This window comes from Nothobranchius furzeri, chromosome 17 (assembly GCF_043380555.1).
Source record: "Nothobranchius furzeri strain GRZ-AD chromosome 17, NfurGRZ-RIMD1, whole genome shotgun sequence".
NCBI classification, from domain to species: domain Eukaryota; kingdom Metazoa; phylum Chordata; class Actinopteri; order Cyprinodontiformes; family Nothobranchiidae; genus Nothobranchius; species Nothobranchius furzeri.
The window spans coordinates 57464919-57488194 of record NC_091757.1 but is presented as its reverse complement, the minus strand read 5'-3'; the positions used below and the strand labels follow the sequence as shown (position 1 = coordinate 57488194).

The window sequence follows — 23276 nt, the reverse complement described above, 5'->3', positions numbered from 1 at the left end:
ACTCGATAACAAGCAAGGAGTAAGACAGCAGCAAGTTAGCAAAAACGCAACACTTTGCAGCCAGTGGAAATAACCCCATTCACTACGACAGCAGCTAATTGCTGCGTACTAAGCTTCATTGACATTATGTGATGCTTATGCAACAGTTGGAAAGGCCAGGTAATCCAGGCACTGGGGGTCAAACAAGCGTTTCACATTCAGCACGCACATGAAAACCAGACTGACTATTTCTAAAGGAACAAGCAGTGTGCTGGTGAAGGTCTTCAGTCATCCGGGTTATGGTAATCAGAGGAGCAGAAATGACAAAAAGCTAAACGTCTTCACGAAACCAAAGAAGTCGAGTGGCCTTCATTTGAACCCTTTGGATTAACAAGCTTTAGGAGTTTCTCTGTGACCTTTAATGTGCACACACTAGAACACAGTTATGCTATGAGAAGTTGGTATTTTCAATGTTTTCATGCAATTCTGATATTTGCATCAATCTGATTTGATTTAATTAGCTAATGATTGAAAATAAAAGATAAAGCTACCTTTTATAAATAATGATTGGACGCCAGGCTGATGGAGTACGTGTGACTTTGCAGCCTCGCCTGATCTGTGATACCGCTCCATTTGTCGCTTCACTGAATCTGAGCTGAATGTAAATAAAAACCTAAAAAGGGCACCAGTTACCAAGCAGCCTTTGCCCTTAATCCCATCTGCTCCAGTGGAGCTGCTCAGTAGCCTGTTGTACTCGGAAGCTCCCGATGGAGAGCAATGACTCCCTGTGTAAACGAGAAGCAAGGTGATGCAGAAACACAGCTTGTGTGCTCGGTTAAGCCGTTGTGGACTGATAAAGAAAATGAGCAAAACACTGACTGGGTATTGACTTTCAGCTGGAAAAATACAAAGAGACTCGCACACAATAATGGTCAGGCAAGAAGGACTAAACGCTTCTATTGCAGATGCTCCTCCGGGAAAAGAACTGACAAATTGTTTGCACATAACAAATCGATGAATCGAATGTTTTTTGGAAAGTTCTTTAGGCGTGAATGGAAGTCACCCTGGCAGCCGACAACAGTTGCACAACATGCAGAAGGCAAAAAAATTGAGAAAGCATCACTTTTGCGTTCCCCGCAGATGTAATCTTAAATGGAAACAAAGAGGGTTTTTAAAGTTGCTCTCTGACGACGGCTTTATTTGTGTATTCCAGTCTTTTCAAGTTATTCTTGCTGACATCAAATCAATCAAATCGCCTCTTATCATCGTAACTATTCCCGTCAATCTAAGGGAAGAAGACTGTCTGGGTGCGAGGCGCTAAACAATCCTGCTGCTTTATTGATCAGACAGCTAGGAGTGTGTTTGTGATGAAAGCTGGGGTTTGTTCTCTTTGTGAGGTTTCTGGCGGGGTGAATGAATCCGGGTTGGGGTTAGGTGAGGTGAAAGCATGGACGAGCGTCAACGACTTGTGCACTTTTAATGTTTATGCTCTCATAGAATATGACATTTAGGTGATAATTTACAGCACACTTGATGTATCTAATATGTTAGCTTGTAACGTAGCTGGTGAATCGCTAGCCCAAGACTGCACAGATATTCATACGTATCGCCTTTCCACCAAAACAGCATCATTAATGTCACTCAGTCTAAAACAAAAGCAAAACTTCTCAGTGTTACACGCTGAATAGCAATTCCTTTATATGTCCTGATTATTGTCTCTGCAACCAACAACTTCAATGTTGGTCAAATTGTCTTTTTCATTTTTATCGTCTCTGAAACGCAGCATCCTGAAAAATACCTCATCCAATCCAAAGCTAGCCTAGCCTGGCCTGCCAGACTCCTCCTCTGTTTACATCTGCACAGTGAAAGGCTCTGGGAACCCGCCTACTCAAGTAACCCCGCCCCCGGTGAATTCTAACTGAGCCAATCAGCGATGAGTAGCGTACGTCACACACCAAAACGCCAAGTTTGTCGAACATGGCGACTGAAGTGGAGTTCGCTGTGGTTCTTTCCTCTGGTCTAAATGACTCGGACACGTCTCTAAAAAAGATGTTTGCGCCGCTGCCAGACGGCTTTTTTTTACCACAGCTAAAAAACTACAGCGTCCCGCGGCACAGTCTGCATTTTCATCTTTTATCTGGTTATTTTTGAGCTGCCTAGTCCCGCCCCTCAAGTGCCGCTCTGCCTGTGAGTTACCAGACTCTCTCTCTGTGCAGAATTAAACAGAGGACGAGTCTGGCAGGCCAGGTTAAAGCTTGGTTTACGCTTGACTCGTCCACGAGTTTCGCACGGCTCCGCGCGGCAAAATTGCGTCATTTTAACAACCACGCCCCTCCACCGCACCTCCACACGGCCCAAAATTTCCGAACCGCGCACCTAGGAAATTTTCTAACCACACGGACGGTTGGACGCGGAAAAACATGGCGGACTGGCAAGAACTAGTATGGCAGAGGTTGGTAAATACAGACGTTTGTATGATTCAGCTCTCAAAGATCACCGTGATCAACATGTTGTTAATAATTCTTGGAGAGAAATAGCTCGCACTGTCGGAAAAGACGAGGACGCTGTTAAAAATGCTGGAATGCCATGTTGTAAACAGTAATTTTTACTTCTATGGTGTAGTGTTGGATGCATGCCGTAGAGCTCCATGCTGCCCCCTACAGTTTGGGAGAATATTGGCTCACCGCAGAGACGAGCCGCATGAACCATAAACGCTGCGAGTTGTGAAGCGCGTTCCATCCGCGAGCCGCATCACCAAGCGGAAAGTAAACGCGTCAAGCATAAACCAAGCGTAATGCTATGTGATTGGCTCAAAACTCATGCATCACACTGCTCCTCTTAATGCCTCACAAAGCAAGTGGGAGGAGGTTCGGTTTGATTTGGAGCAAGCTCTGAAAACTCTGACCGTAGCAGCTCAGCAGAGCTGCGTGTCTGCTCCTGGGTGTCACAAGCAGTGGTGTGCCATATTCTGCAGCCATCAGACGTTGTGGCTCTAGGGGGAGTCTGAAGAGAGGGGTCAGACTTTTGAAATGTATTTTTTATGCATCGTGCCTGAACAGCTTTTTTCCCACGACAGCACCGTTAAGATCGATGTGGTTTTAATTGTTTAAAAAATAAAGTTTTTATCAGTTAATCTTCAGACAAATGAGGAAATCTCTATTAAGAAATTGATTTTTATCCTCTTGGAACATTTTCCCCACATTTAGTTGCAGCCATTTCATTCTACAGACGACTCTCAAACTCCAAATCCATTTGTCATCTGAACTCAAAGTCACTCCATTTCATCCATCATCCCTGACCGCCCATATGCATCTGGATTTGTTCATTGCCGGCTACCATGGAAACTGTAACTCCATTCTGATTGGAGGCAGGTGGCCAGGTGTGGCTGCTAATTTGGTGTTTAGGATGGAGGGAGGAAGAGAAGCTGTGCATTCTTGCTGGTGAGAGCGTGAGAAAGAATGAGCGACTGATCGCGCTTCAAGGGAGGCGTGATACTGGAAGCTACTAAATCAATAAGAGACGCTCAAAGGCAATCAGACGCGAGAGCACCTCAGAGCAATTACTGCATTATTGCATCTGTGCATGTCGTGGTGTAGCAGCTGAAGCTCTCTGGTTGTCAGTTAAATGCTACCCTCTGCTCTCTTCTCAGCTGTCACCGGCTACAACGGAATATGCAAACCTCAGAGTGACAAAAGCAGCTAAATTCATTAATACACAGTAACTGCTGCTAATTATGTGTCTGGACACATTTTAGAACGTTGGATGCTATTTTCTGTAAAGTCTGACAACGTTTTTGACTCTCACTTACCAGATTGTTTCTCTGCTCAGCAACTGGTTTGCTTCCAGACACGGTCATCTAACATTTTGATAATAATTACAGCCTGGTGGCAAAGTAAGCTGGAATATTATATTTGTGGTGCTTCAAGGTTGTTCAATTTTAGCACATTTTTAAGGATTTTAAATGTCTAGTTTTAGCCTAAATTTCATTAGAATAGTAATCTAAAGCCATTAGGGACCACCCACAGCAAAATTAGCAAGGATAATTAGCAAGAGTGAAGGGATAATTACATTTTTCTACTCAAAAGTCTAAAACAAAGCTATGCAAGGGCTCTAAGAGAAACTAAATTATTGAGTTTTTACACACTGCCCTTATAAACTTATAAAAAATAATCGTTTCTGTCAGATCAGTTCAAAAGATAACCAACGATGGAAAAGACGAGCCTCAGAAGTCGCATTCACACATGAAACCTGTCACCGTGACCTTTATCCAACTCCAACCAGGAAAAGTGTGTTTTCTTCATTTTAGTCCTGAAATTTCTTTTCGTACAACACGCCCACAACAGACGGTTGAAGAGGGATGTTCCACATCGGCTTTTCACTGATATCAGATGTGTTGATATAATCTAACTTCTGATACCGTCATTTCAGGTAACTAACATCACATTTCTTCTATTATGCATACTTACAAGTTTAAAACTACAATCAGGGATTTTTTCTCAGACGGCACCATCTAGTGGCTGACAAATGTATTGCACTGTAAGCCCATCACTACTTCTGCGTTTACGGCTGGAAGCAACGCGTTTTGTTTGTGAACGTGCATCGCTAACCAGCCAACAATGCTAAGACTCATTGTTTTACAATTATTATTCTCACAACATGGTGTTTGTTCACATATATCAAAGACTAACTTATCCATGAAAAAGATCGCCAACTGTGCACCAAAGTAAGTCGTCAAATGCTCACGCAGGCACGCCTGTTGAATGACATCTGTCTGTAAGCAGATGTGACTTTTACAGATTTCTAAAAATGTCATACAGAATTCCTGAAAGGGGGAAAACTCCGGATTGCTAGCCTAGAAATCTAGACCAACCATAGCAGCTCTGCAGGTCAGTCTAGTCATGCTCTACTGTCGCCTCAGCAGGTCTACCATTAGCCCAGGCAGCGTTGTGTCTGGCCAATCACAGGGTTGTACGTTTATTGAACACTAGAGCCATGAAGGAGAAAAAAACTACAAATGTGGCGGCGGCGAATCAGGAACGGTGCTTGTTAGAAAGGGCTTTGACTTCTGCTTAGAATGATTCAGACTTGAGCCTTGAGTCTAACTAGGATGCGTTTGCTACTTTTTCGATGGCGTATGGTGGACTGCTCCATTGAGCGATTTTTGTAGAGATGAATGTGTCGCGCTGTTCGCTCCTCTGATTGGTCCTAGCCTTTTCCAACTGCGTGCGAAGACAATTTGAAAGACAGCTGTAGATTACGCCCCATAACTGAGATGTTTCAAGGGTTTGTGTCCAGACTATGTGTTCAAATATACAGGACGCCTTCCCAGGCTTTAAACAATGCGTAATACAAAATATGACAACTAGTTCAAGTCATTCAGGCCAGTTAAGAAAATGTAATATTACACTTAATGTCAATATCGGCCGATAACACTCGACATCCCTAGTATTCCATACATTTATAATTGTGGAACGTTTTGTAAAATAGGACAATTACTTTAAACACGGTTTCCTGAAAGATGGTAACATTCCCTTAGAATACAATTTACTAGTCTGAACAAATGAACTAGTGACAATTACAGATTAGAAACTAAAATAAATTAAATTAAATATTACAGAACAGAATTCTTCCTCTTCCCCAAAATATACTCATTTTGAATGTTCCCCGTTTGGAAGGAACACCGGAAGCACCGTCACGGAACAAGATGACTACTTCAGCAAGAATGTACTTTTCTCTTTTGTTGTTTTAAATCGGTGTCATCTGTTCTTATCTTGTAGTCCTGAACTTGCAAATGAAGAACACGATCAGTGGCTCACTCTTCCTCCATCTCAGACCTCCATCAGGATTCAGGAATCCTCCATCAGGATTCAGGCGACACAGCCACTCCGAAGTGATCAAGTGTAAAAAGGGTCCATTTCATAACAGCGAAAGCACGTATGAGTAAAGATTTGTAACTTTTAAAGTTAAATGTTCAAAAAGACGGGGCAATAGAGCTATTAAAGTATTATTATGACACAAGAGACTAATGAAATCCAAGGCAAAAGGCTAAACCTCACAGTAAGTTTTATACTTTCTGAGCCTGACAGCTTTAGTCCCAATTAAAAAGTCCAGTGTCAGTTCAGAAGACGATGCTGTAGAAGACTCCGTGGCAGTCTCTCCCAGAGGGTTTTTGCATCACTCTGCGTTGTGAAGAATATGTCTTAGGTGGCAATATCAGCATTTAATTGGTTCAAAACTCTCACAGTTTGAGGTATTATCCATCTTTGGGTCATACCGGTAAGCCTTTATTAAATGCATCTGTCTGTGGGTTTTTGCCAACAATATTTTAAACTCCTTCACTGAAGTTTCCAAGAATTTCAGGGGAAAAACAAGCAATTGGGCTGAAATCCAAGGAGATTTCTAACAGATCGATCATGCTGTTCCTGCCTCAACGCGCGACTTCAAACTCTTCAATCTGCCAAGCAACCAATCAAAGTCTGAAGCTGATATTATAATGATCACTCAGTTGGCTGGCAGGATTCAAATGAAGCCCGCTAACTTTGGGTTCTACAAACTGATTCTGTCAGAGATTTATGCAGCAGCACTTTTGCGACTTCCAGTGTGTCAAAAAGTCCTTCCCGTTATTCCCTTCCTTGCTGAAGGCGATGTAGCTTCTGTAAAGATGTGTCACGCAGGTGTCACTGCATTCAGGGGCTTACTTTTGCTGACTCTAGTGCTTTTTCTCTAAATTTGTTCTGAAAAGGTGAGTTGGTAACACTCTCTGTCGTGAACTAATATGACACAGTCTCTAACTTTTGCTGAAGGAGGTGCAGTAAGATTTAAGGGCTGACAAAGCTCCTCATGGATCTCCAACACTGGGTTTAAATCACTAGTGTGAGCTGCAGCATTTATTAGTCGAAGGCAACAATTTCTTTGCTGCAATGATATTTTTAAGATTATAAATTAGGTCCATTTTCGAGTGTCTGAACCCGAGAAATCAGTCAAAATAATTCAAAGTCCTCCCACAGAAATAAGGCTAATAAGTGACTTCTATCGAACCCGATCATCCATTAATGAACTCTGGCAGTGTAGCGTATAAGTTACATAACTAGTGTTAAATAATAGACATCAGCAGACCACCAACACGTTAGCAGACCAGTTTTTAGTGAGAAAAATAACTCATCAGATGCCATCAGAAACCATACTGGGGCTCAATTTAAGACAGAAAATGAGACGATACCGCTGCTGAAGATACCGCTGCTCAACACGCGGGTAGATTGTGTTTTGGCAGCAACTACCGCTTTACGGCCTCACATAAACCTTTCCCAGTTTTAATTGGAAATGCAGCAAATTTACAAGAGCAGAGCTCACACACAACTTACTCGAAGACCAGTGTGTGTGTGTGTGTGTGTGTGTGTGTGTGTGTGTGTGTGTGTGTGTGTGTGTGTGTGTGTGTGTGTGTGTGTGTGTGTGTGTGTGTGTGTGTGTGTGTGTGTGTGTGTGTGTGTGTGTGTGTGTGTGTGTGTGTGAAGGGTTAGGCACCCACCATCTACTGACAGCACGCACACACTCAGGACCATTCACTATGGTTTCTGGTGTTTATGGTTCTGATGGAGGTGGGAACAGGGCTATTAAAGATCTATTTTAATTGTCCTTTGTTAAAAAAGATGACATGTTGTATTTTGTGACAGCAGAAGCTCAGGAGGTGGAGCGGGTTGTCCAGTAATCAGAAGGTTGCTGGTTTGATCCCGGCTACATCCAGAGAATGCTGCTGTTGTGTCCTTGGGCAAGACACTTAAGCTGCTGGTGGTGGTCGGAGGGACCGGTGGCGCCAGTGTTCAACAGCCCCCAGGGCAGCTGTGGCTACATCGTAGCTCATCCCCACCAGCGTGTGAATGGGTGAATGATCATGTTGTAAAGCGCCTTGGGGGGTTGTACAGGCCATTTACCGTTTTGTTGAAACGCATCATTCCAGACATAAATAAAAGTGTTTATTTGTGAGAATTAACAAGCATGTTGGTTACAAATGTTTATAACGTGTTTCATGTTGGCCTGTTGACGTCATCTTTATCAGCTGTTGTGTAAAAGGATTCATTCAAACCTACATCATCATCCACAACAACTCTACTTTTTATGCTTTTAACAACTTTTTCTTCACCAAAACGTGTTTTTTATTTTATCCCACTTTAATACAGAACAAATCATTGAATGAAATGTTTATTATACAATTAACATCTTCATTCTAAACACATTCATTCTAGTAGAAATCTGTATTCATGTAACAACTCTTGCATGTGTGTGTGTGTGTGTGTGTGTGTGTGTGTGTGTGTGTGTGTGTGTGTGTGTGTGTGTGAGACGTCGGTTAGAGAAAAACACCCGATTAATTCTGCAGTTAGAAACAAACACCTCCCAGGATTCACTTCCTCATTGCCCTCACTCTTTCTGGTTGTTTTCATGCATTCATTCAGCCTGTTTTTACCTTGATCTTCTTAAACAGACGAGCATCTAAAATAAAACAACTCCCCGTCTCTAAAGTACATTTCTGTTTTCCTGAGGTTTTTTTAAATGAGTAAATAAATAAATAAGACAAACAAGGAAGTGAACAGTTTCATTTTTGGGTTTCTATAGATCAACATTCACATCATGATAACCTGATGGACATTTAAGTTTTGGTGCAATAAGTAAAACTAGGCCGATATTAACAACGGTCAGTCTAGTAGTTATTAGTGTGTTTGTTTTGAGATGGTCATGCATTATTTGTTCAGTCATGTAGATGATAGTAATCACCTTAGAAGGGCAGTGGTGTGCCTATACACACATGTATGTTTGTTTTTCTACACAAACTAAAATAGTGTTAAATATTGGTTATCGTCATTAAAGTGATGTTAATGCTGAATCTCAGTATCAACCCAGATAGATGCAGAACCTGTAGATGTATAGTTGAGGAGCACTTATTTGAGAAGCAGGAGTTATTTAAGACAAACTTTTACATTTTTATCCTTTTTAAGTCACATATTATTACTGTGAACTTTAAAAGACGCATGAAAATAAAATATCTGCTTGTATTTCACACGTTCCTTTTGATTGTTTTAATCGTTTTAAATTCAGTTGCTTAATTCTTCTTCCCCTCACAACTCTCAGAACATGGAAACCATTTCCAAAGCTTTTTTTTTCCTGAAAATAAATAAATAAATAAACCAAGACAAAAAAATCGACTCTTCAAAGCACCTCTTGAAGCGGCTGTCTTACTTTTAACTGTAAATGCATTTCATCCAGAAAATAAATCTTACACTTTGTGCCGTGGTCTTCTTTCAAAATCTACAAATATTACAATGTCCATGTTTTTGTTTTGTTTTTTGTCACTCTGTGTGTGTGTGTGGGGGGGGGGGCTAACTCACCCCAGCTGGTCGGTCAGGTCCCATAGCACATTAGGTGTTGGCATTAGTGGTGAACCGTCATATAAAACCACAGAGGCTCCAACTGCCAGCGAAGACACCAGCCAGTTCCACATCATCCAGCCAGTCTAAACACACACACACGCACACACCAAACACACACACACACACACACACGCACACACACACACGCACACACACACACACGCACACACACACAAACACACACACACACACACACAAATACAACCACAGTGATAAGTTATCTGAATTGAACTCTTGTTTGGATGGATAAAGCAGAAAGCACGCTGAGGAACTTCTTCAGCTCCATTCTTCATCGGCACCAATCATGTGATCATTGATTGTTCTGCATAAAATGTGTCTGCAGGGCTGCAGCAGCAGCTTTATGCTATACCAACTAGCGGTGATGCATTTAGTGAGGACAACTGATCACTGTTATGACAACGCAAAACTATGGTGGAATTTGGGCTTGGTGGTCAAACAAAACACCAAACCCCTCCCCAAAATGAAAAAAAAAATAACAGCATATACCGTAAATCCTCTAATATTAGCCTGTATTCAATTAACGGCCGGGTATCATATTTTGGCCGGTGTCGGAGTCGGCGGAGGTGAATAATGGCCGGTATTTTATTGTGGCCGGGTGGAATGTGGGAACAAGCAAGTACGGGGGGCGGTTGTGTCATCGTCTCACTTTTGATTTGCCAGTGATAGACCGCGAGGGTAACTTTAACCGTGCGGAGACGAAGAGGAGGCGAAAATTTGATATCAAGTTCAAAGAGAACGTGCAGATTATGCTGCAGAACACTCTGGGGAGCAATAGCAGGGGTTGTATGAACTAGTCACTAGTCGACTTCACCGCTCTATAGTGACTTGTTATGCCTGTCATCGACTAGTCGCTGTCACGTGATAATGACCGGCAAGATGCAGTCCACGGAAAAGACAGCAGGCTGCTGTCAGCAGGTGACGAGCTCCTGCGCTTCGGGAGGCAACGCGCTGTGCCAGAGCGTCGGTACTGTCACCCGCCGTAAAACGGACATTTAACCAAATTGTGACCTTTAGCCTCTTGCAATTTAACCTTCCCCTCACCCCCATCCTAACCTTAACCAGCTTGCGCATGCAAAGCTCTGATTGTTGACGCGCTCCAGACATCTGCGTCCTGAGCACGGCCACAGTAACATTATCAAATCAGGTGTTGCCACCTCAAAAACTAATTTAACACGCGATCGTTCATGTCGGCTCATTTCCTTTTATGTTTTCTGTCTTTTATTCTTTTATTTGTGCCTGATGCGTTTTGCTGCTGTGGAGCGGGGCGCATCACCTGTTTTGTCCTCGGTGACGCACCGATCACCGATGCGGCCGGCGAGCACTCCGCTGTTTTTGCGGTCGGTAGATCTTTTAGAACTGCAGTTCAAAGGTAACTCATGAGGTGAATATATATGAACCCAGGTAACAGTTTCTCTTTAGGACTGAGAGGAGATGCAGGAAGATAATAAACAGACAGGACAGAAAAATAGTCAAATAAAAACAAGTTAGTTTTTGTACCTGCTGGTTGCAACAAACAGACACCACTGAAGGTAATCAGAAGTGAGGAACAGAAAATGAAATAATTATTTTAATGTTTAGAGCAGCAGGAACTCCGAGAGGCTGCAGGCGCATCAGTGAGTTTGCGGCCGCTGCGCAGGGGGAGGGGGGGGGAGGGCTGAAGCAGGGGGAGGGGGGGAGGCAGGGGGAGGGGGCTGAAGCAGGGGGAGGGGGGAGAGGGCTGAAGCAGAAACTACCGTTGTTAAAAGAAATGTGTTTAACTTTGAAAATGTGGGCGCAATTTTAATTGTCAAAAACTCCAGCGAACCATTAGTTCGTTTTGCTCAAACTGTCATGAGCCGGGGTGAGTACTCCTTCTCACCAACCTACCTCTGAGTGTGTGTTTGCAGGACAGGGAGCTACAGGTGCACCTGGTCAGCAATCAGCAGGTCTACTATTTAAGATGGATGGAGAACACAGCTCGACGCCGGATGGTTGCTACTGTTTGGTAGTTTCCAGCCCTCGTCTCGATATCAGGTTTTTGATACTCTCGTACTTTTTGGATTCGTGTGATTTTGTATTTTTTGCTCACCCACCTCAGGTCTCGACACATCAGGATTTTTCTAACCACAACTCCACACGACTCTGGATTCGCTCTGCCACATTCGTCCATCCATCCTGACCGACCCGCTCTCTCACTCGTCCCCACGCTCCCTCTCCAGCTCTGGAACCACCTTGGATACACCCCGGCTCACAACCTTCCCCTCAGCCCCTTTCCCACACAACCCAGTAAGTCTTTACTCTGCACCTTCCAGTTTAGACTTACTTCCCAGGACTCACCTCATTCTGCTCTCCCCTCCAGACGATGCAGTCCCGTTCCCAGTTCCGCTGGAATTCCCAGTGCGCCTTTGGTTACCGTTTTAAAATAAAATCTTATTTTTTCTCATCATTCTGAGTCTTGGGTTTGACTCTGCATGTCTTGGGTTAGACACCTCCACCAGAACATGACACAAACTCTGTGATTTAGAATTATGTCAAAAGCTCTTCCCAAAACTGTTTTCTGAATCAGATCCCTGTCAGGTGGGGTCGTACCGAACAAATCTAAACATTCCTTAAGTACTTCTTATTAAGCCTGTTTTTTAAATATTTCCTCAGGAAGCCTCGGGAGTCTTCCTAAACACACGCTGCTTTATTTACTGTCTGCGACTCTCCATCTGTAAAACACTGAGTTGTTCAATTTAGTCAAGAGAAGGAAAAAGCACCTGGTTTAAGTCCTCAACAGTGAGCCAGAGCACTCAAGTCAGGACAGACGCCCTCATTCAACTTCCAGCTGTGTCAGGAGTCCACCTTTAACTCTAGACTCAGTCGTATTTTCTCACGGTCTATAGAGGAGAGAAGCGTGGCGATCTGAAGGGCTCTACAGAAGCGTACGAAGACAAATGCCAAAAGGGCGCACATCATCAGGACATCAGTACAAAAGCTAACGGCTTGGCATTTGTGTTGCGTTGGAGCAGGAGAAACCAGGTGAACATGGCTGACACTGGATGAGTCACATTCGTTGATGAATCCTAACGAGATCTTTTACGGTGACGGACAAAGAGCAAACACGCAGGTACTTAAGCTGCTCTCCAGCAGGTGATTACACCATATTCACTACGTGATTGAGAAGATTTAGTAGCTCCGTTTTAGAGCCGTCTTGAACATGTTTTTTAGGGAATAGCAAACAACTCTAAGCCTTTCTGTAAAGGTTGGAATACAAAAAGCTACATTTCTGTACTTTCCATCATTTAATAGTAAAAAAAAAGTCACATAAATGATAAATGAGCCACACTTGTATAGCGCCTCTCAGAGTAAGGACTCCAAAGCGCTTTACACTACAGTGTATCATTCATCCATTCACACACACATTCACACACTGATGGTGATGAACTACAATGTAGCCACAGCTGCCCTGGGGCGCACTGACATAATAGTGAATGAATCATTAAGCTTTAAAGGTGTCCTAGAAATCAGAACTACATTTAGCTTGTTTCTGAGACAACTTAGTGTCTAATGCTGGGTTGAGCGTCAGGCATTGAGCATCGACTGAAACCAGGACTAATTGTCAGTTTTCCCAAGAACTGTTCAATGTTTTTACTTCAGTTCCTAGTTATGATTCCCAGTCCAGTGACCAGAAGATGCCTCTGAATACCAACGAAGAAGAATTCGCCGGACGTTTTTGCATTACCACACAATCATGGAAAATGTGTGCAGGTGCTCCAATGTGTGGCTTTGGCCGCTGATCGAAATCAGCTGATTCCCATAGAAAAGAAAAAAAAGAGTCATCTGCAAATTCCGATCAATGCCGTTCAGAGCCAACCTTGTCCTGCGTAGAAACGGTGTTGTTATGCTAATTGCAGAACAATGCTAGCCCAAGTTAAGCTGATGTGTTGGATGAGGAAAACTGAGAATGTCGAAGACACTGTCAGACACTGTACACAGCTGCACACAGAGTTTCAAGCTTAAGGCAACATCATCGAGTCATTGGGGTAAACTGGCCAATCAGCATGCAGCTCATTTTATATTCACATCCTGGAAAAGTGGGAAGGGCAAACCAGACTTTCCACTGCAGAGCTTGTTATAGGGTGTGTTGGACCCTTTATCAGGGCTCCTAGGTCAGTGTGAGTGTGAACATAGTTTCATATTTAAATTAAGTCAAAAGAACAGTTTCCAATAGTAAAGAAATTGTTGTTCTAGGGCCCCTTTAAATAAATATCAAACTGTGTGATCTTAAAATTATAATGAACATACCGTAGTGTAATAAATGATGACATCACTGGTGGCCATATTGCCGTGGAGAATGTGCTCTTTCAAATGCTGGATGAGAGTGCCCTAAAGAGACAGGAGGAAAAAGTGTATTAGCGTGCACAACCTTTGTTGTGCATGTGTGGACCAACGGGGCTACATTCATGTAAAACATTCAGAAGTTAGTTATGAAACAGCTCACATCAAAATGTTGCGTCTAACTTGTTATTTACATTCTGCTGCACACCGTTTACCAGAACGATACGCCCTTCAGTGTCTGCTCGTAAGACGCCTGTAGCCCCGACTTCTTCAGACGCTGCTTTGCTTTATAAAACATGTAATTTGTGGAAAGAGCAAAGTTTGGAACCCATCACAGTTGGAGAGGTCGTTATAGCTGAAGGAGAGGTCGTTACAGCTGAAGGAGAGGTCGTTACAGCTGAAGGAGAGGTCGTTACAGCTGAAGGAGAGGTCACTACAGCTGAAGGAGAGGTCGTTACAGCTGAAGGAGAGGTCGTTATAGCTGAAGGAGAGGTCGTTACAGCTGAAGGAGAGGTCACTACAGCTGAAGGAGAGGTCGTTACAGCTGAAGGAGAGGTCGTTACGGCTGAAGGAGAGGTCGTTACAGCTGAAGGAGAGGTCGTTACAGCTGAAGGAGAGGTCGCTACAGCTGAAGGAGAGGTCGCTACAGCTGAAGGAGAGGTCGTTACGGCTGAAGGAGAGGCCGCTACAGCTGAAGGAGAGGTCGTTACGGCTGAAGGAGAGGTCGTTACGGCTGAAGGAGAGGTCGGTACAGCTGAAGGCGAGGTCGGTACAGCTGAAGGCGAGGTCGTTGCAGCTGAAGGAGAGGTCGCTACAGCTGAAGGAGAGGTCGTTACGGCTGAAGGAGAGGCCGTTACAGCTGAAGGAGAGGTCACTACAGCTGAAGGAGAGGTCGTTACGGCTGAAGGAGAGGTCGTTACGGCTGAAGGAGAGGTCGTTACAGCTGAAGGAGAGGTCGTTACAGCTGAAGGAGAGGTCGTTACAGCTGAAGGAGAGGTCGTTACAGCTGAAGGAGAGGTCGTTACGGCTGAAGGAGAGGTCGTTACAGCTGAAGGAGAGGTCGTTACAGCTGAAGGAGAGGTCGTTACGGCTGAAGGAGAGGTCGTTACGGCTGAAGGAGAGGTCGCTACAGCTGACGGAGAGGTCGCTACAGCTGAAGGAGAGGTCGTTACGGCTGAAGGAGAGGTCGTTACGGCTGAAGGAGAGGTCGTTACAGCTGAAGGAGAGGTCGTTACAGCTGAAGGAGAGGTCGTTACGGCTGAAGGAGAGGTCGTTACGGCTGAAGGAGAGGTTGTTACATCTGAAGGAGAGGTTGTTACAGCTGAAGGAGAGGTCGTTACATCTGAAGGAGAGGTTGTTACAGCTGAAGGAGAGGTCGTTACAGCTGAAGGAGAGGTCGCTACAGCTGAAGGAGAGGTCGCTACAGCTGAAGGAGAGGTCGTTACAGCTGAAGGAGAGGCCGTTACAGCTGAAGGAGAGGTCGTTACAGCTGAAGGAGAGGTCGTTACGGCTGAAGGAGAGGTCGTTACGGCTGAAGGAGAGGGCGTTACAGCTGAAGGAGAGGTTGTTACGGCTGAAGGAGAGGTCGTTACGGCTGAAGGAGAGGTCGTTACAGCTGAAGGAGAGGTCGTTACAGCTGAAGGAGAGGTCGTTACAGCTGAAGGAGAGGTCGCTACAGCTGAAGGAGAGGTCGTTACAGCTGAAGGAGAGTGTACGCTGTAGAGAAAATGAGCGTGGGTTTAAGGTCTGAGCTTAGCTGTACTTTCTGTTTCACAGGTGCTCCCCCCGTGTCTGTGTGTGTGTGTGTGTGTGTGTGTGTGTGTGTGTGTGTGTGTGTGTGTGTGTGTGTGTGTGTGTGTGTGTGTGTGTGTGTGTGTGTGTGTCTGTGTGTGTGTGTGTGTGTGTGTGTGTGTGTGTGTGTGTGTGTGTGTGTGTGTGTGTGTGTGTGTGTGTGTGTGTGTGTGTGTGTGTGTGTATACTAACTTTGGCAGGACTCAGCTGCCATACCTGCCTTTTGGTGTGTGCCACTTTGCTCCTGACAGCATGTTAACAGAGCCGTAACAAAGCAAAAAGCAGAACGGGACCAGGGCTAATTGGCTGAGGCAGCGAGGACTGCCATCGTCACAATACGAAATGTTTTCGGCGGTGCATTACAGTCCAATTATCGGCCGCATGGAAAGAGGGAGGAAGCACAAAGGAAAGAGATGGGAGTATGGGACAAAGCCAGAGACAATAGCAGAGAGAGAGAGAGAGGATAAAATGTGTGGGCGGAGAGCGAGAGATAAAAAGAGCTGAGAGGAGAAAAGTACACAGAGGTACGGTAGAAACTAATCATAATGATGGGCTGGATCGACAAAAGCAAAGCCAGAACCAAGGAAAGAGAAGAATAACAGCTTTTTTACATCCTGGTGTTTCAGTGTTTTAAATAATTACGAACAGTGAGTGTTTCCTGTTTTCAAGTGTGAACATCCTTTTAAATCACACCTTTTTCACAATCTTTGCCTCCTGCAGAGAACATGTGCAGCAGGAAGATGTCGTTCATACAACAACTAAGACCTGCAGGTGGAAGTCTGCTGCCACCTAGTGGTAGTAAAGCTTACAGCAGAAGTACTACAGCTGTTTTGTTCTGCTCTTTTTGGTGTCAGATTGCATCGTTTTAAATCCTAGTTACTTACTAATGCTTTCATAGAATAAAATGCTAAACAGAGAGTCATTCAAGGCAAAACAAACACACAAACGATTGATCAGATCAGTCAACAAGGAGAGACATTGAACCAGAGCACACAAATCCATAAGACCATTAGCTTTTACCGTCAGCCAAAGGTCCGTCTAATCTCCGTATAGACAAAAGGGTCTTATGTTATTTTATTGAGGTGTAAAATAACATTGATGTAAATCATGCAACACATGTGGATCGGCCCCGGAGAGCTCAGCAACAGCTGTGTCTAAACCCTCTGAAGCGTTCAGACACACTGCAGTTATGTAATTTATTACACGAGGACAAATAAGAACACAGAAGCGCCTTTCCATGAGTGGGATTACATAATCAAACACTCGATCGCCTTGTGTTCGTGCCAGCCTAACAGCGAGAGAGCTAATAAACCGTCGTGGTTCTCACCCCAGCGGAGTGGACCATGCACTTAGGAGCACCGGTGGTTCCAGACGAGTACATGATGAACAGAGGATGGTTGAACGGAAGCTGCTCAAACTCCAGCTGAGGGAACTGGTCCCCCTCACCGCGTCCAGACGCCAGGAAATCATCGATGAACACACTTTCAAAATAAAATAGAGCGAGAAAAACAATCACATGACATAGAGAGGAGATGAAAAACAATTAAGATTTGTTATTTAAATTTCAGGTCAACAAACCTGTTGGGGATTTTGGAGAGGTCAGTTTCCTGTTTGGAGCGAACGTAGGGAATCACAACTACTTTATTCAGGTCAGGCAGGCCTTTAGTAAGAGAAGGAGATGGAGGATGATGATTTTGTTTTCTCTTCAAAGTTTACAGCTGAAAAGCCTCCTTAACCCCCTGCAGTTCAGAGTAGGTACTGCAGCTACAGTAGCCCACACGCATCAAAAAGGCTACGTGCCATCGTGGCGGAGCGCACACGGCTGTGGGAGAGAGGGAGACATGTCGCACTGACAGCTGCTTCATGGGTCACACACAGAAAACACCACACACCAACAGTCTGCATGTATTATTTACTGTTTCTGCTGCTTCCTGCAGTTAAAGTGTCTCTCAGGGAATCTAGAGCCCCCGTCAGCGTCCTGTGAATATATGTAGAACGTGTCTGATTGGTCATTTGCAGCAGATGCATCTTCCCGCTCACTGCTGCCACATCTGTCGCGTCACTCGTCTCCCTCTCCCCCGCGGCCATGCGCGCACTGCCACAGACATAGACAGCTTCTAGCTTACAATCCAGCAATCACATGTAGTTAGAGCCGGACAAGCAAACCAAAGAGGAACCCAGAACCCTGAGAGAAGACGGCACCACCCCCGCACCACGTTTAGAGGGAGGACTTTCATGTCAAATCACAAACGTGAAACGTTAAATCTTGTATGTCCCTAAACAGCTACCGTATTACAAGACGGCACATGACTACGGAGCATCGACCAGAACTTTTGTAGGTAAAAATGTAAAATTCCAAGCAGGGCCTGAAATTCACTGCGGGATTGCGGGTATTGCGCGTTATATAGTTGCTTCTCGCAAATCCAGTTTTATAATGCGGGAAAGTCCCGCACAGCCTGCAGCGAATGTGGACGTTTGTATCGGAGCCATTAAAATCCCACAACATCGAACCCGTTCTTCATCTTGGTGATTGGCGGCGCGCTGGATTTTTTTTTCTCTCCACTTATCAAAATACGAGCTCAGTCCCTTGCTAGCAGCAAAGCAGTGCTTCGGTTGGCGGATTTAACGCCTGCATGCAGACATGGACCGCTGGTTAAAACGGAAATCTAACAACGAAGGGGAACCTGCTCCCAAAAAAACTGTACAAGAAATCCCCAGCACGGAAGGCAGCGAGGGAGGAGGCGTTGGAGGCAGGGCGGGTGGCAGCGCCGATTCCAGCGATGCTGTGAATGAGACGGATCCTCCGGACTTTCAAAAAGGTAGTGCCACTGAACGTAACGTTAGCAAGCAGCCTAAAGATAAGTTTCAGGCTAACTGGCTCAGACTGTATCCCTGGCTTGAAAATAACAATGGTGAAATGAACTGCTCCATTTGTAAGATGTACGGCGCTGTGCCTTTTGCAAGTCGATGCTACAAAACATCAACTTTACGTCGTCACGCTGATGGTGTGTCTCACACTGCAGCAATAAAAAGAAAACGTGAGGCGGATTCAGCTAAAAGTGTAATGACCAAAGCTATCGAAGATGCACATTTACAGTCTGCTGCAGAAATGAAGGGGCTCCTGAAAACTGCATATTTTATTGCAAAAAATGAAATGGCAAAAGCTAAATTTTGCCATGTGGTTAAATTCCTGAAAGAAATGGAGTGTCCTGCTTTCAAAAAACTTACAGAAACATCAAGCTATGGTAGCTACATCAATGAAAAAGGACTGTCAGAAATGCAGCAAGCTATTGCAAGCACACTTGTGGAAGATATTGACAAAGCTGTTGAAAGAAGTCCCGTGTTTTCATTAATATTGGATGAATCTACTGACATTAGTAACACCAAACGACTGATTATCTATGTCAGGTTCATAGATGACAACAACGTCAAAACAAAACTGATAAGGAATTCTGAAATTGCTGATGGAAGAGCAGACACTATTGTTGAAGATGTAAAACAGCTATTGACAGAAAAAAAACTGGATGGAAAAAAACTTGCTGCAGTTTGCACTGATGGAGCTGCTGTAATGACAGGATGCAGACAAGGAGTTATTAAAAAGCTCAGAGAGCTATACAATCCAGACCTGGTAGGAATCCACTGTACGGCTCATCGTCTCGCACTTGCTGCCAGTGATGCAGCCAACTCTGTGCCACAGGTGAAACGGTTTCAGCAGGATTTGAGATCAATTTTTATTTTTTTCAGTAATTCTGCTGTCAGAAGCAACAAGCTGCATGAATTGCAGAAACAGCTGGATGAACCCCAACTGAAGTTCACCCAGCCGCATGCAGTAAGGTGGCTGTCAATTCACAATGCAGTGTCGGTAGTGTGTAGATCACTGAAATCCCTGAGAGATGTCCTGGAGCACATGGCTTCCTCTAATGCACAAGATGCTGACAAAGCTAAAGGTCTGCTACTAGCTGTGAGACAGTTTAACTTTGTGGCTCTTTGTCACATGATGAAGGACGTACTGATGCATGTAGTCCTTCTCTCAAAACATTTTCAAAGAGAAGATCTGGACTTCTCCACAGCACAGCCAATGGTTGAAAGTACCAAAGAAGCCCTGAAGGAAATAATCGTCCACCCTGGCCCTGCAGAAACTGAATTCTTCAGCTCTCTTGATGGAAACAAGTTTAAAGGAGACAAAATTTTTGACTGCCACACCCAAAAACCAGCCTTTGATGACATGAAGAGCAGGTACGTGGGATCTTTAATAACAGAGATTGAGAGAAGATTCCCCTGTGAGACACTGGATGTTCTGTCATGGTTTACGATTTTGGAGCCAAAAAAAGCCATTATGGCAAAAAAGTCCGATAACTTTTCTCATTATGGCCTTGAAAAACTCGACAACCTTCTTGCACACTTCTCAAACTATGTAAGTGCAGTGGATGGACGCTCGGAGTTTGCCTTGCTGAAGCAAACTATGGTTTCCAGTGACTCGTACGCCTCATTGACCTTCCAGCAGTTTGCAGAGGCTGTTTTGAGTGACCATCGGGGTGTGTTCACTGAAATGGAGAAGCTCATTAAGATCGCTTTAGTCATCCCAATTGCCAGTGTGTCATGTGAACGCGGATTCAGCACACAAAACAGGATAAAAACAAGATTCAGAAATTCTCTGAATAACGCAAACCTCACCAATCTGATGCTGATTTCAGAGCTTGGCCCTCCGCAAGAGCAGTTTGATTTCAACAGAGCTTTCATCAAATGGAAAGAGATGAAGCAGAGGAGACAGAAGACAGAGAGGACAGAGGACCAAGCGGAGCGTGGGAGAACCCCGCTCCAAAACTAATTAGTACTGTGAGCTAACAGATACATTAATGTACATAGTTGCAATCGTGTTTGATGCCACATCAACGAAACTGTTTGTGTTAAAAGTTAAGTTAATGAAAATTCATCAGTTTGAGATAGAGGAATTCAGAGAAAGAAATCAGAGTAAGAAGCGAAGATGGAGACAACAGATAAAGAAGCACAAACAAGAGCAAAGATGCAGCCCAGAGAGTTGGACAACAAACTTCAGCAATGAAAATTGTTAAGATAATTTCTAATACCAGTGCAGCAAAAAGGAGCATTTTTATTTGATTTTTATACTTCAAAGTTATTACAATGGAGAAAGATGCAGTGTTAGAGGCCAAGAAAAAGACAACATTCGGACAAAAGAAAAGAAGGCCACAGATGCAGCTATGAGGACCACTAAGCAAGATTAAAAAAAGTTAATAAATGCATCAATCTGAGGTAAGAATACAACAATGTTAAGGCCTGTTGTTAATCCCACAAGTAGTTCCTGGAAAGTTTATATTTATTTTTTTAACTTCTGTGTGAGGAAAGAAATCAGGCAGAGGAGATGAAACAAAGAAAGGGACAAGAGCAACGAAGATGAGAATGCTGCAGGAGTCCAATGAAAGCTGCTTATAAACGTGATGTAAGGTATGATTAGTACAACATAAGACTGCACATTTGGTAATCACCCCCCCCCCATATATATAAATTCCCCCTGTACAGACATATGTGAAGGGGGAATTCCCCCCTGTTTTTAGAAGTGAATTTCAGGCCCTGCCAAGCTAGTAGGAATATTTGGAACAGACGTTGGAGAAATAATGAAAAAGGACAGAATTTGATAGTAAACAAGTAAAAATATTACACTCTAGCTTTAAAGCCACTAAAGTGTCACTTTTATATCACAGTTTGTTTTTCTGTGGCTCTCCTAAAGAAAACCATGCATGCCACTAAACTTCAATCCCTTATTTTGAAAATCAAGAGTCTTTCATTAAGTTTAATCAAGAAAAAATATAATAATCAGCTGTGTAACTTTTCCAGTTCCAGTTTGTTTGTCTTGTTTCAAATCGCTGTTTACCAGTAAGTAGGAGGTGAAAATCCTGTTTGAGCTTTACTGCTTAGGTGTTTTAGTATTACGTAGACACATAATGCGTACGTAGCGTGTACGCGGTAGTCCAGCCACACGGCACATTTCCACAACTCAGATGATAAAACTACAGTTTTCATCACAAGGATGGTTCCCAGGAATTTATACAGATCAACTCTGAAACGTGCAGCTGCCAACCTTTAACAACATTCGTCAGCTTCTCCATGTGGTCGTGCACTTTTCCGTTGTAAACCACGGCAGCGACGGAGAAGATCAGTTTGGGCTGGATTTGTGAAAACCGGTCCAGGACACCCTGCGTTTAAAAAAAAAGGGGATAAAATTAAAAAGTTAGAGCAAACCGAATCATTCAAGTTCGCAGGTAAACTCAATGACAGTGAAAATAAAAATCATGTGATTTCATCGATAACGCACGCCCAACCTGGATTATAGACTATAATCCAGAGCATTTACAGCTCTATTCGAGCAGAATTGACTTATTGATGTCAACTAGAATGGTCAAATGTAATTCTGAAATTAGCCAGAGGGGGCAGCATCACATCAAAAACATGAATCCAGGACCAAATCAATCAATCAATCAATCAAAGCTTTATTTATAAAGCGCCTTCCGCAACCCTGTCAGGAAGCCCAAAGCGCTGAAAGGACCAGGATGACAGCCGACCAGAAATGAGATCTCCCAGATGAAATAATCTAATATCTAATCTCAGACCAGCCCGGAGTGACTCAGAGCAAAACTTGGGAAGGCAAAATGTCACTCTGACACACTTTTATGCACAGACTTGCTGATGATTCACAGAATAAACAAAGTTAAAACACTTAGTTGATGTTTTCAGGGAAATATTGCTGAAATGAAGGATATGAGCCTAAAAGAGAGCTACCGACATGCTGCGTGATGCATGAGCAGAAGTAGATGAAAGTAATCTGGCAGAAATAAGTCAGACTAATTCTTACATTGACTCCAAAATCAACAGACGTGGAGCTCCAAATGGCTCCGATGCTGGCGGCTGCTAACATGGCCTCTAGCGCATGGATGCCGTTGGGAAGGTAGCCTGAAGAGGAAACAGGAGGAAAGTGTCAAGATCCTCAAATCAAATAAAGATGATCAGAAAATAGCACATTTGTACTCGTCAGACTATAGATGACATTAGGGGTAGACTGATACTGGACGGCCGATATTCCACCTCTTTAGTTGAGATGATATCATGCCAGGCGCATTGGGCAGCCCAGTATTATTTATATGTATGATTAAGTTTCTGCATAACAAAATAAACTCTTTAAAACTATATTGTCACGTGAAATTTCTTTTTTATTTACCTGTATTGATTTTAAAGGTTGGCCAGTTTACTGATTTGTTTGATTCACTTGGTTACACGTCTGATTTCAGTGAAGAGAATTAAGATTCAACAGTTGGGTGAAATCAGAGTTCAACAGCTGATCCAGGTTCATGTGCATCCACTGTTGTTAGTGATGTTAGCATGTAAACAAAGCAGAATTGCCTCGATATCGGCCGTGAAAGCTGGCTCGAAAAAATCAGCAGCATATATCGGTCATCGGCTGACCATGACCTCTACGTCAACATCAGTATCAGCAATAGAAAACTCCATATCAGTCGATTTCTAGATGATAAAATGTCAAAATAACAAAGTTCAAAGATCTTCATTAGCCTGTGTGTAACTGATGCATTTTCATAAGATAATGATGACAAAGTCTGAGAAGGATTAAAGGGGAACTAGAATGTTTTACTTGCTTTTAGCACCCCCTAGTGTTAGTCCGTCAGTTGAACCAAAAGCTAAACCTATCTCCTCGCTGTGCGTTTGTCTTTTTAACACCTTAATCAGCTCAAATGACTC

At 43.6% G+C, this 23276-nt stretch overlaps 2 protein-coding genes across 2 annotated transcripts in view; one reads left to right on the top strand and one right to left on the bottom strand.

Annotated features, from left to right (window-relative positions):
- aacs (acetoacetyl-CoA synthetase) overlaps positions 1 to 23276 on the bottom strand; it is a 68564-nt gene that overhangs the window by 29297 nt on the left and 15991 nt on the right. Inside the window, exons 5-10 of the mRNA XM_054731682.2 lie at positions 22378 to 22475; positions 21607 to 21721; positions 17088 to 17169; positions 16837 to 16990; positions 13686 to 13766; positions 9357 to 9481 (exon numbers count right to left, since the gene is read on the bottom strand). Of these exons, the coding sequence (XP_054587657.1) occupies positions 9357 to 9481; positions 13686 to 13766; positions 16837 to 16990; positions 17088 to 17169; positions 21607 to 21721; positions 22378 to 22475 (655 nt within the window). The remainder of the gene's footprint in view (positions 1 to 9356; positions 9482 to 13685; positions 13767 to 16836; positions 16991 to 17087; positions 17170 to 21606; positions 21722 to 22377; positions 22476 to 23276) is intronic.
- LOC139063659 (zinc finger protein 862-like) lies at positions 17999 to 20475 on the top strand. The gene has a single exon (XM_070546244.1). It carries the CDS (start codon positions 18151 to 18153, stop codon positions 20335 to 20337), a length of 2187 nt encoding a protein of 728 aa, XP_070402345.1. The 5' UTR covers positions 17999 to 18150; the 3' UTR covers positions 20338 to 20475.

Coding starts and splice junctions, on each gene's coding strand:
- LOC139063659 (XM_070546244.1), top strand. CDS start 18,151: ATGGACCGCTGGTTAAAACGGAAATCTAACAACGAAGGGGAACCTGCT.